This window comes from Diceros bicornis, chromosome 8 (genome assembly GCF_020826845.1).
Source record: "Diceros bicornis minor isolate mBicDic1 chromosome 8, mDicBic1.mat.cur, whole genome shotgun sequence".
In the NCBI taxonomy this organism is placed as follows: domain Eukaryota; kingdom Metazoa; phylum Chordata; class Mammalia; order Perissodactyla; family Rhinocerotidae; genus Diceros; species Diceros bicornis.
In genome coordinates, this window is record NC_080747.1 from 43,200,431 (window position 1) to 43,213,373 (window position 12,943).

General features: G+C 36.2%; 1 protein-coding gene across 8 annotated transcripts in view; it reads right to left on the reverse strand.

The window, feature by feature from the left end:
* CLOCK (clock circadian regulator) overlaps nt 1-12,943 on the reverse strand; it is a 119,220-nt gene that overhangs the window by 51,543 nt on the left and 54,734 nt on the right. For all 8 annotated transcript variants that reach the window (XM_058547109.1, XM_058547105.1, XM_058547108.1 and 5 more), the window contains 3 exons: nt 8,610-8,699; nt 6,184-6,243; nt 1,743-1,891 (listed from right to left, as the gene is read on the reverse strand). In XM_058547109.1, the coding sequence (XP_058403092.1) occupies nt 1,743-1,891; nt 6,184-6,243; nt 8,610-8,656 (256 nt within the window). In that variant the 5' untranslated portion in view covers nt 8,657-8,699. The remainder of the gene's footprint in view (nt 1-1,742; nt 1,892-6,183; nt 6,244-8,609; nt 8,700-12,943) is intronic.

The following is a 12,943-nucleotide window of genomic DNA, read 5'->3' on the forward strand; positions in this document are numbered from 1 at the left end:
GAATTCCCTTTCAATTTAAGGTAAATTTTATTTTTGTGAGAATTATATATCTAATTTTGAAAAAAAAAGCTGATCTACTTAAAGCCAAAATTAATCCTCTATTTTATTTCATTTCATTCAACAATCACTTATTAAACTACAACGTCTGAGGGACTGAGTGTGCTAAGAAGGAACACCAAGGTTAGTGGGAATGCTATTTGTAGAGGTAAAATGTAATGATAATGGTGGCAATAAAAATGAAGACCAGCAATTTTGACACATTTACAGAAGAATCAAGAGAATTTGGCAACTGTGATACAGTACTAAGGAAGATGAAAAAAACCCAAAAGTCTTTTCAAGTTTGAGTCCTGGGGGACTAAAAAGAGTTAGAAAATGGAAATGGAAACGGAAAAAGGAAAGTTGAGAGAAAGAGGTGACTTGATAAAACAAAAATGAACTCAGTTTTAGATGCACTGAGTTTGAGAACATGCAAAAGAAAGATCCAGAAGTTATCTGGTAATAAAAGACTGAAAAGATTCTATCTACAAATACAGATTTAATAGTTTAATAGACAAGCAATCGCTGAAGCTATGGAATGAGATAACCAAGGGAAAGAGTGTAGAGAAAGCAAGAGCACAAAAGATAAGACCTTGAGAAATGTCAAATTTAGAGGGCAGAAAAAGAAAGAAGAAAGGAGTTAGTTTCAGTTAGGAAGGGGGAGGTGAACGAAGAAGTGCAGTATAACACAGGCCAAGGGAAAAGGCAGGCAGTGGAAGATGGATTAAAACTTCCAGCGCTTCAGAGATGCAGAAGAGGATGAGGTGTAAGAAAAAGCTATTGTTTTATTGGCGGCAGAGGCAGTGGGGGTAATGGCACTAGCGAAATTAATAAAAATAATTTCAGACTGACGGAGCATAAACCAGGCTAGTAATGCATTACTGAGTGGGCCAAGGAGAAGTATATAGAGGCACTAGTTACAAATTTTCCTTCTGAGAAGTTTTGCAGTTTCATTTGCATCTGAAAAAGGAAATGTCCTTTCCAAGTTTTTCATCTATTATCTCTGTTACCAAAAATACTTATTTCTTTAAATTTCCTTTTCATGACTCATTTAGTCAAAGTAATTTTCTTCAATTAACAGAGAATCCCTTTATTTTAAAACATAGTGTCTATTTCCTAGATATACACTGAAATAATCTTTATGAGGCCCTCAGTCTGGCTCTTAACTTTCTTTCAAATATACCCATAACTTTCCAACTCAAACTATGCTCCAATTACACTGAACTCTTCCCCACTTCTAGGCTTTTGCACATGCTATTTCCTATATCCTCCCTGTGAAATGTTGTTTTCCTTACTTCATCTGAAAAGAAGACTCAGTTGAAAAATTAACTATTTTTAAGCCTTCCCTGATATATTCTTTCCTCTCTGTTCTCACAGCAAATTTATGGTTTACAAACACTACTCATATTATAATTATTTGCACTGTAATTCGCCCTTCACATGTTTGTCTCCCTTGGCTTCAGTTACTTAAGGGCCAGGACTGCTACCCTGTACACAAGAATCTCGGATATAATAGGCATTAAATAAGTGTTTGTTGAATGAAAGAATGAATATACCAAGAAATCTTTAAAAAGGCAATCGATTTCTTTCTCTTAAAAAAGATCAGGAAGCATCCAATCTTAAGCATCACTAACAAGATTCTATCACATTATGCTTTAAGGGAGAGTCTGTTATAAAAAAATCCATTTTACAAAGTTAAAATTTACCTTTATGTTTTCGTAAAAAATCAATGCTCTTCTGTAGAACAGTAGATTTGTCCATCTTTCTAGCATTACCAGGAAGCATGGATCCCAGTTCTTTAATGAGAACATTAAATTGATCTCTACGTTTCTTTTCAGATTTGTTTCTAGATACTCTGATGAAATAAAAAACAAAATAAGTAGTTTTCAAACAATCCACTTAATTACACAAATAGTTTGCTACAATGCTCAATTTGGACACAACCACACAACATGGACTCTGACGACATAGATGGTAATAAATATTTACCTCCCAGGTTACCAACAATATACAGTTAATTTGGGCAATAATTTTTCTTCTCAGTTTATCACTAATGGAATTTTTACACATTAAGCATTTGGCATACATGTTTTTATGAAAACGTCAATAAGACAAACTGCATTCAAATCTCAGGTTTTATTTAATCTAATATTAAATACAAGAATTTGTATTTTCCTTATTAGGTTATTACAACTATTACTGAGATACATTTTGTGAAAGTACATATAGTGTATAAATAAAATTATTAAAAAAATGAATAGGATAAAGTTATCTATTTCCTCTAAGTTTTAAGTTATAAACAGAAATCTAAAAATGAAAATCTCCTTACTATCAGGCTTATCTATGCATTCTTCCTCTTCATTCCTACATCCCAGCCTTCAACACAGAGCTGTAATCGTTTGTTTGCATATCTGGCTCTCCATTAAGCTATGGGCTCCTTGACAATAGAGCCCAAATCTTTTCTTCTAAGCATATAAGCATAACACCTAATAAACAGTTAAGCACTCAAAATATACGTGCTAAATGAATAATTACTACTGTTCCATGTGAAGCAGTAACCAGTAAACAAATACTTGGTTGCACTGAGAACTTGAGACAAGTAAATACAATTATTTATAGAACAATTGACCTCTATAATACCTCTATCTGCTTTGTTTAGTCAAACTTTCCTTTTTTTTTTTTTTTTTTTGTGAGGGAGATCAGCCCTGAGCTAACATCCGTGCTAATCCTCCTCTTTTTGCTGAGGAAGACCAGCTCTGAGCTAACATCTATGGCCAATCCTCCTCTTTTTTTTTCTTCCCCAAAGCCCCAGTAGATAGTTGTATGTCATAGTTGCACATCCTTCTAGTTGCTGTATGTGGGACGCGGCCTCAGCGTGGCCGGAGAAGTGGTGCGTCAGTGCGCGCCCGGGATCCGAACCCGGGCCACGAGCAGCGGAGCGCGCGCACTTAACCGCTAAGCCACGGGGCCGGTCCTAGTCAAACTTTCTAATTCAGTTTTTGTTTAAGCAAAGTATACTACTTTCCCAAAAGGTCTGAAGATAATTTTATTTTTTGTTTTTCATAAAGAACAAGCATTTATTCTATATTAGTACTGGGAAAAAATACAATTGTTCAAACCTATTAAAAGACACAATAGATATTAACTGACTCTCTCATCAAACACTGAGTGCTTGCTATAATGACAGAGACTGCTAATAAGGATTAAGGATACTGGGCAAAGACAAGTCTTTTCAAGAAATTCACCTAATTCCTATGGAAACTCAGAGGAACCAGGGATTGCCATCCTAGTTCAGCACCCTAGTGTGCCGAATTGAGCCATGAAGGCTGAGTGAAAAAGGGATGGTAGTGAGGTGTGTACAGGACATGAAAACCCATCACAAGTAGTTCAGCATGGCTAACGTGGCTAGTGTATAGGCTTTCTATGCCCAAGAATGCTGGAGTTGGGGTTGAGTGGGAGTAGTAAGTGTTGAGGATAAATCATGAAGTTTTTATGCTACATAAAAGCACTTTAGTTTAATCCCGAAAGCCATGGGAAGGCACTGAAAGTTTTTAAACAAAGAAATGATATGAACAGAATTGCTTGTTAATAGGACCATCCTGGCATCAGAGTGATGAAAGGATCAATGCTTGGCAAAACAAATTCATTTAGCAAATACTACTGAAAAATTACTGTATGCCAAACAAGACTGGAGGCCAGGTGACCATTTAGGAGGCAACTGCAATATCCTAGCCTATAAACCATGGCAGTGTTAACAGAGCAGTGTGGGTTTGAGGGTGAAGAGGCAAAACTATCAACTCTAGGTAAATCAGATTTGGTTTGGAGTGGGAAAGCAAAAGGGAAATCTAAGAAGATCCTCAAGTTACTAATAATGCTGATTATCAATGTGAAATATAACATGTGATACTAGTTTTGGTGAATAGATATTTTGGGAGAATTCAGATATGGTGAAACTGGCTGTTTGATATTTTAAAGGACATACACAAGAGGCTTAAAAAGATGGATCTAGTTATATTCCTCTAGAAAAGAGTAAGTAGGAAATGAGCATCTGAGAATTTGTATATATGAAATATCTGAACACATGGGTAGGGGATAAAAACAACAGCCAATATTTATTGTATACTTAATGTACCAGGCGCTAACGTAAACATTCACGAAATCTCCTTTATTCCTACCAGGTAGACTTTATTATTATTTTTCCTTTTTACAGGTGTGACAACTCAGGCACAAAGAAGAACATGCCCCGGGTCATACAGATACCATGAAGTAATAATTCAGATGAGGCATTTTGACCTCAGGGGAAGAAAATATATAGAAATCAAATATCATTGCCAACTCTACCAGTGGATCACACCCATTAAAGCAAACTTTACTTCATATTATGCTCAGGTTGGAAGTACTCAGCCCTTGTGATGACCTCACTGATAATACGCCACAGACGTTTCATTTTTGGGATAGGTATAAAACTCCCTTTGTTCTCAGTTTAACACTAAGGTCTTTAACTCATCATTGTTTTCAGTAAGAATTCAATGTGGTCCTGTTTAATTCTGACAGCATTATTATGAGGTTCCTTCTCTTTCTCCAAGGTTTCCCACAGCCACAGTATTTTTGGTTCCCTAAAAACATGATCAAAGCTTCAGAGTCTTTGCAAATAGAATACCCTTAGCTCACCTTATCCATATATCAACTTGGCCTTTAAGACTGTGCAAGTCCTTAGAATTCTGCCTCTCAGTCAGGCAAGCCTGATTATTCCCATCTTATCAGAGACTTTATCTCTACCCTATAAGAATTTTCCTCTACTAGACTGAGGTTAAGGGATAGGGGTTGTCCTATATATTGTTAGCTTCAAATTCAGGTCTTTTTATTTCCTTGAATAAAGTTGTATAGCTTTCCTCTTAGGAAAATCTTCTTAGATCTATTTTAATCAGTTGTTAAAGTATTTAGCAATTTACCTCGTTACTGTGAATATTTTTCTTATCCCAGTACCTTTTATTTTGCTAAATACAGACCTTTAGGAATTATTACATGTTTATCTTTTGTATCTGTGTATAACGCTACAACACCCTCTACCCTTGTCTAAGCACTCACGAGTTCACCATGGCTGGAAAAAAATCATAAAGTGTTTACTGCTCACTCTCAATGACCACAAACTTGGCTGTAATGCCACCTGGACCCACCCTCCTGATACTATAATTAACTGTCAAGGATCCTATTTTAAGGTTGAAGACTCCATAAGGTCATCACCGCCATGGCTCTAGATCTCATTCCCTCAACTTGATGATAGCTCTCCAACAATTCTTCCCTCCCTCCTCTCTCCATCATCTACTTTCCTTTCTGTTGGAAAATGGAGGCATGTCAAGGGGCATAGGAGCCAACCCTACAAGACCCCCAACGGCCAAAGCTGAACAATTTGAGGAACAAAATAAATAAAATAGCACCAGAGTATAACAAAGTATAAAATAAATATACATGGGTCCATACAGATATAAATAAATGGGAAGGAGAATTTTTTTTACAGAAGAATTCCAAATATGTGTAGATTTTCCCCTCCTATGGGAGGTGGAGCTCATCCCTACTCTAAAGATCAGCTACACTTAATAATTTGCTTCCCAAGAATAGAGTAGGTTAAGGGAAAAACAGTAACTACAATGGTGAATCCAGGCAAACTCTACCTTAGCCACATGATGAAGGTTAACATCCCTAGTGATGTCATATAGATATTATGTACCCATAATATGATGTGATGAGAAGGGCACCTTTAGAGGATAATTTTATTTAATTTATAAACTGCATTCTGACAGTCTAAGCTCTGCCACCTTGCTAATATATCTAAGTTCTTAAGGCAGATAGCTTTTGGAAACAATTGATTGACTATTTACTTTTATATTTACAGTCATGCGTCGCTTAAGGACAGGGATACATCCTGAGAAATGCGTCATTAGGCAACTTTGTCATTGTGCAAACTTCACAGAGTGCCCTTACACAAACCTAGATGGTACAGCCCACTACACAATGAGGCTATATGGTATCAACCCTATGGGACCATTGTCATATATGCGGTCCGTCGTTGACTGAAACGTCGTTATGCAGTGCATGACTGTACTTACTATTAATTTATTTACTATTTTACATCTTAAGTTGAACTACCTTTTTGCTTTGTCCTTGTCATCTTCTTCCACCAACCCATCAAAAATACTACCATCATCCCTAAAAGAAAAAAGAAAGTGGATAGAGAAAATAAGAGCAGACTCACTAAGCACAGGCAATACTAAAATGACATGTGAATCAAATGCGTTATATCCTAGGATTTTTGTAGAGTTGATGGACTGTACAAATTCAAACTCAATAACTACTAATCTGTTTTCTAATAAATACTAGAAAACTAAAGTTTAGCCAGGTTTAATTACATTTTTAAAAGTTTATTACAAATGTGAATTTTAAAACTACTTACTTAGCTATACTATACAGGCATACCACATTTTACTGTGCTTCACTTGATCGCACTTTGCAGATACTGTGTTTTTTTTTTTTTACAAGACCCTCCACCAAAAAAAGATTACAACTTGCTGAAGGCTCAGATGATGGTTAGCATTTTTTAGCTATATTTTTTAATTAAGGTATGTAAGTTGTTTTATTAGATATAAAGCTATTGCACACTTAATAGACTACAGTATAGTGTAAACATAACTTCTATATGCACTGGGAAACCAAAAAATTTATGTGACTCCCTTTATGGCAATATTCACTTAATTGCGGTCGTCTGGAACAGAACCCACAATATATCCGAGGTATGCCCCTATATGCAATATGCTAAACCAGAATTTAATTTAATTGGAAGTTAAATATCATTTCAAACTTTTAGTAACCAGTGAAAACCTATGGAAAGTCACTGTATTTGCCATTATATAAAATGATTCACTTGAAATTATTTTTAATTATAATAACATAGTTTAAAAAATATATTTTCTGAGACATTCACTTTATAAAACCACAGATCACTCTAAACATCACAATATGTAGCATGTTATATTAATATATTTTCATTCATTACTGAGTCATCTGACAAATATTAGCACTCATCTGCCAGGCTCTCTTCTGGACATGGTTACAGAGCAGTTAACCAGACATACAGGTCCCCTGCTCTCCTACAACTAATTTTCTAGTAGAAACAAACAAATCAACATGAAAATGTATGATGATAAGTTTTATTTTTCAAAATAAAAAAATAAAAGTAAAAAGTTTATTTTTCAAAAAAGGGGGTAGTTACTTTAGTCTGAATGGTTAGGGAAGGACTTGTTCAAGTGGGGACATTTGAGCTGAAATCTAAGTGACAATAAGGGGTCGATTTTGGGAAGAGCTAGGTGAAGAGCATTCTAACAAAATCAAGACCATCTATAAAATCTCATGAAATTATTGTGAGGTTAAGTAACATAAAAAAAGTATTCTGGGGCCGGCCTGGTGGTGCAAGTGGTTAAGTGCATGCGCTCCACTGTGGCAGCCCAGGGTTCACTGGTTCAGATCCCAGACATGCACCGACGCACTGCCTGGAGAACCATGCTGCGGCAGCATCCTACATAAAGTGGAGGAAGATGGGCACGGATGTTAGCCCAGGGCCAGTCTTCCTCAGCAAAAGAAGAGGAGGATTGGCAGATGTCAGCGCAGGGCTGATCTTCCTCACAAAAAAAAAAAAAAAAAAGTATTCTGCACATTAGCTATCAAAGAGTAGATGCTTAAAATGTTACTGTATTTCATCAAATTTAAGACACCATTGACTGTAAGACTTAGTATTTTATGTGCCACTAAGAAAGAAAAAAATGCTACCAATTAAACTATGATAAGCCAACTGTAAGATGAATCCCAATGTCAGAGATATTAAAATGTAAAAAAATAAAACCCTTAACAAAGAAACAACGAGGTTCATTCTTTTCCCAAGAGTAAGATTTAAAGATTATAATTTCAACTAATGAAATCCTAATTACAGTTATGTGTTGCTTAATGACAGGGATACGTTCTGAGAAATGCATTATTAGACGATTTCGTTGTTGTGCAAACACCAGAGTGTACTTACACAAACCTAGACAGTATAGCCTACTACACACCTAGGCTATAAGGTACTAAACTTATGGGACCATTGTCATTGACCAAAACATCATTATGCAACGCATGATGGTACAGTTACCTCTTATCAGTCACAAATACTAAAATGCTTAAAGGGATGAAGTTAGCACCAATAGATAACGAGAAAAAAAGACAAGAGATAAGGAGATAGAAGATTCCATAAGGTACCAAGGAAACATTTACAGTCGTCACAATTTCTTTCAGAACAGCTCTGACCAAATCACTCAAAATTATAGCTCAAAACCCCTTTAGAAAACAAATCATCCACTGTTGACTTTGGCTATAGATAATATATCTTTCTTACTATTACACTATGTTTGCTCAACACAGAAATTAAATGTAAGAGTAATTTAAGCACAAAACTCCTTCTATCAGTTTAATATAGACCATTACTCTAATAGTGAATTTTAAAACAGCTTTATATAATTTGAAATAGACAGTCTCTAAAAACATACCTGTCAATCATCGAGCTCATTTTACTACAGCTTACGGTAAACAACATAACATACTACGTTTTCGTCTTGTGGTAGACATTTGTACTTCTCCTTGAGTGGAAAAAAGATAAATGGTCATTAATTTTCTAAAAAACTTATTTCTACAAACATAGTAATCTTGAGAAATACTATTATGTTATTATACAGACTTAAAAATGTTTTTGTTTGTACCAAAGGCTAGAACATTATTTTCAAGCTAATATCTTTAGCTCGGGCACAGTTAAAGCTTTTTTCCTTCTAAAAAAGGACTACAGGGAAAAAAAATTGAGGTCCATAATTCATTTTGTTTCTATTATAAAATAATCAAAATTAAAAGCTACTCAATATTCAGTATATGTATTAGACTATGTAACTGTAAACAGGCTGTAATAACACCATCTAATCAGCAATAAACATTTGCTGAAATTCTATTTTCTGTTAAACAGTATGCTAAACTTTGGGGATATAAGGATGAAAGATACAGTCCCTACAGGCAAAAAAACTGCAATTGAATAGGGAGATAGCTACCTAAATAATTATAATAAAAGTGATAATGAAAGTATATAGGGAGGAGTCATTGTCTCAATGATAATGAGTTGTCAGGTAATCTAGAATGTTGTTATTGAAAATATGGTCCATTCACCATCAGCACTGGCATCATATGACAGCTTGTTAAAAGACAGAATCCTGGGCCCCACCCCAGTCCTACTGAATCAGAATCTACATTTTAACAAGGCCCCCATGTGATTTGTATGACCATTTAAGTTTGAGAAATAAGACTAGAGGACGAGACGAGGTAACAGTTGAAAGGACTCTAAGCCACAAGAATAGAAATTTGCAAAGGCATAGGTCTTTATGAGATGAGAGAGCAACATATTTGAGAAACTTAAGAGGTTCAGCATTTTCTTTAGAGAAAAATCGAGGCATGTTACAGTTTTAATTACCAGAGCATAAAGTGAGAATTAGAGTGGCAGAGGGGTGAAGGCAAAGTAAGTAGAGAACAGCCTTATTATAAAGAGTCATATCAACATTGAAGGAATTAAAATTTACTACTTTAAAACTGAACCATATGCCTAACATTTGTCTCTCTATATTCTATATAGTTTTTCTAAAGTATAAGGCAGGTTTTATCCACACAACGTACTTATGTCCTATAGTCATGAGTTAAATATTAAATAACCACCTTAAGTCTAGTAATTATCCTAACAGTTTTGAGGCACAGGAAATTCTACTTTAACTACTATAATTTTGATTTAAAATTTAGAAAATTGTGTGGGACCAGCCCAGTGGCATAGTAGTTAAGTTCGCGCACTCCACTTCGGCGGCCCAGGGTTCGCAGGTTCGGATCCCAGGCGCAGACCTATGCACCGCTCATCAAGCCATGCTGTGGCAGGCGTCCCACATATAAAATAGAGCAAGATGGGCACAGATGTTACCTCAGGACTAATCTTCCTCAGCAAAAAGAGGAAGATTGGCAATGGATGTTAACTCAGGGCCAATCTTCCTCAACAACAACAAAAAATTTAAAGTAGTGTAATGTTTAACTCCAACTAAACTAGAGAAGATTAAAGGTGTTCTCAGAACCTGAGATTCTAAAATATTCTATCACTGTTTTCAAATGTACATTCATGAAAGGGAGAGAGAATAACCCTTGATAAATGATGCTGCATTGCCTATGAGGTTATGGCTGCAGAAGTGGGACTGTGAAGGGCTAAGAGTTCTTAAGAGAAAATGAGTGAGGGAGTCAGAGGTAAAAATAAAAAGAACTAGCACTAGGATAAAATACTGATTTTAAGTGTCTGGGTCAACATCAGCAGATGGAACACAGAATTATAGTATTTTAGAGTTAGAAGAGACTTTAAAGATCACCTAAGTACAACCCTCTGGTCCAACAGACATACTTACCATCATGCTAATAACAGAGGTTGGTTCTATCACCAGAACAAAAAGAACAGTGCAAAGGTAACCGAGCCAATTAGGGTGAATTAAAAAAGAACAGGGGCTGGCCCGGTGGCATAGCGGTTAAGCGTGTGCGCTCCGCTTTGGCAGCCCGGGGTTTGCGGGTTCCAACCCCGGGCGCGCACCGACGCACCGCTTGTCAAGCCATGCTGTGGCAGGCATCCCACGTATAAAGTAGAGGAAGATGGGCAGGGCTGTTAGCCCAGGGCCAATCTTCCTCAGCAAAAAAAGGAGGATTGGCATCAGATGTTAGCTCAAGGCTAATCTTCCTCACAAAAAAATAAGTAAATAAATAAAATAAAAAAGAACAGTTTCAGTTTCAAGTTAAAATGCCAGATCTGAGCCTTATAAGACACCATTATCAAAAGGAAGGGCAAAAAAAAAAAAAAAAGGACTCCAAGAATTAGGGCTTAGATTACAGGAAGGGCCATCCTGACTCCAAGAAGAGTGAATCCAAAATGATTTAGAAGATACAGACTGATGCTTTATTAGGCTATTTTACGATTGTTGTTAACAATATTTTCCCAAATATTATTTTTTGTCCAGCTAACTGAACCACATAGACTATATCTCTAATAGTCTAGTCCAAGATCTTTTCTCTACTTTTCCAGCCAATTGACCGACCTGCTATAGTTAAGGGACAGGTAAGAGAAGAAGTGAAATAGGCCTGACTACACGCTCTAGAACAATTGTGAGAAGATTCCTCTTAACTTCTTTAAATAGTGTCAAATTAATTTTAACAAAACAAAGCCGTTAACGGGGTACAGCCAAAATGTCTTGTTTGGGGACTACCCTAGGACTCAGGCTTTCAGGACAAAAAGACTAGCCAGAATCACACTTGCCCATGCTATGGATTCTAAGGATTCAGTTTTAGAAGACATGTGATGTCCCTACACACAGCAAGGAATTCCAAGTATACAATCTAATACAGATTAAATTTTATTATTAAAAGTCTTTTTTCTTAAATATTGACATTACTAGACCAGTATGGTATGCAATAATATGTCTCTAAAAGGATCAGTTACTGTCACTGGAATCCAAAGTTCACAAATTACATTATAAAGGATCAAGTTACAGCTGGGAATCAAATGCTCCTTTGCATAAGCAACTTGAGCTCATTCAGTGATGTGACTTCCCAGCTGAGTAAGCACCACATTACTATTTTATGACCATAGAGGGAAGGACAGCATAAATCTTTTATAAATATCATTTGAAAAACAAGCTTTAAAAAAATATTTACCAAATGGGAAGATATTAGTAACTATAAGAAACTTTATAAACAATTCAAACTTTGCCAAATACAGAAGCAGATATGTTTTTAATTCGGCATGCAACATTATACATAAGTAACAGAAAATCTCAGTGTCTGCAAAGTCCATCTTCGGAAAAGAACTCTTACAAATAAAACAACACATTCTGTATTAAAAATAAACTGTATTAAAAATAACTGTGTCGGGCCAGCCCGGTGGTGCAAGCAGTTAAGTGCACGCGCTCCGCTGCGGCGGCCCAGGGTTGGCCGGTTCGGGCCCCGGGCACGCACCGATGCACCGCTTGGCAAGCCATGCTGTGGCATCGTCCCATATAAAGTGGAGGAAGATGGGCATGGATGTCAGTCCAGGGCCAGTCTTCGGCAGCAAAAAAAAAGAGGAGGATTGGCAGATGTTAGCTCAGTGCCGATCTTCCTCAAAAAAAAAATAACTGTGTCAATTCTGTCATTATTAAACTAACAACACAATACTACTTGTCCTCTGTCCATCTGCTGTCATCTCTCAAGGCTTTCCATTCCTACATCACTAATTTCTCCCTCTAAACCGGATTACTCTAACCAACAATTCAGTATTTTACCTTAAAAAACAAACAAAACAAACACTCCCTTGACCCACCAATCCCCTTCAGGTACTGCCCTTCTTTTCTGCTCCCTTTTTAGTGTTTATTTTCACCAATGTAGTACATGTTCAAAGTTTAGTGTCCAAACAGTTTTACAAGACTTATTTAAAAATCAGAAGTCCTCTGTCCTCTGATCCTCATTTGTCATTTTCCACCACTTTCACCTCTTTTAACTGTTTCTTTTGGTAGTTAACTCCCTATCTCTAACATCATTTATTTTGTTACTTGATTCTTTCTGTTTTAGGTAGGGTGCCTACACAGTCCCAACACATCCGAGTTGTCCCAGTGTAATTATTAAAAGTGTCTCCTTTTGCTCTCAAAAGTTTCTTATTTTTTTAGGCATCATCTATTGAACTCTAAGAAAAATAAGAATTAAGCTCTCTTTGATTCCCTCATCCTTATATACATGCACACTTGCCCAAATTTCCAATATCTTAATTTTGGCTAGGTGGTTATATTCAGAGTTAACA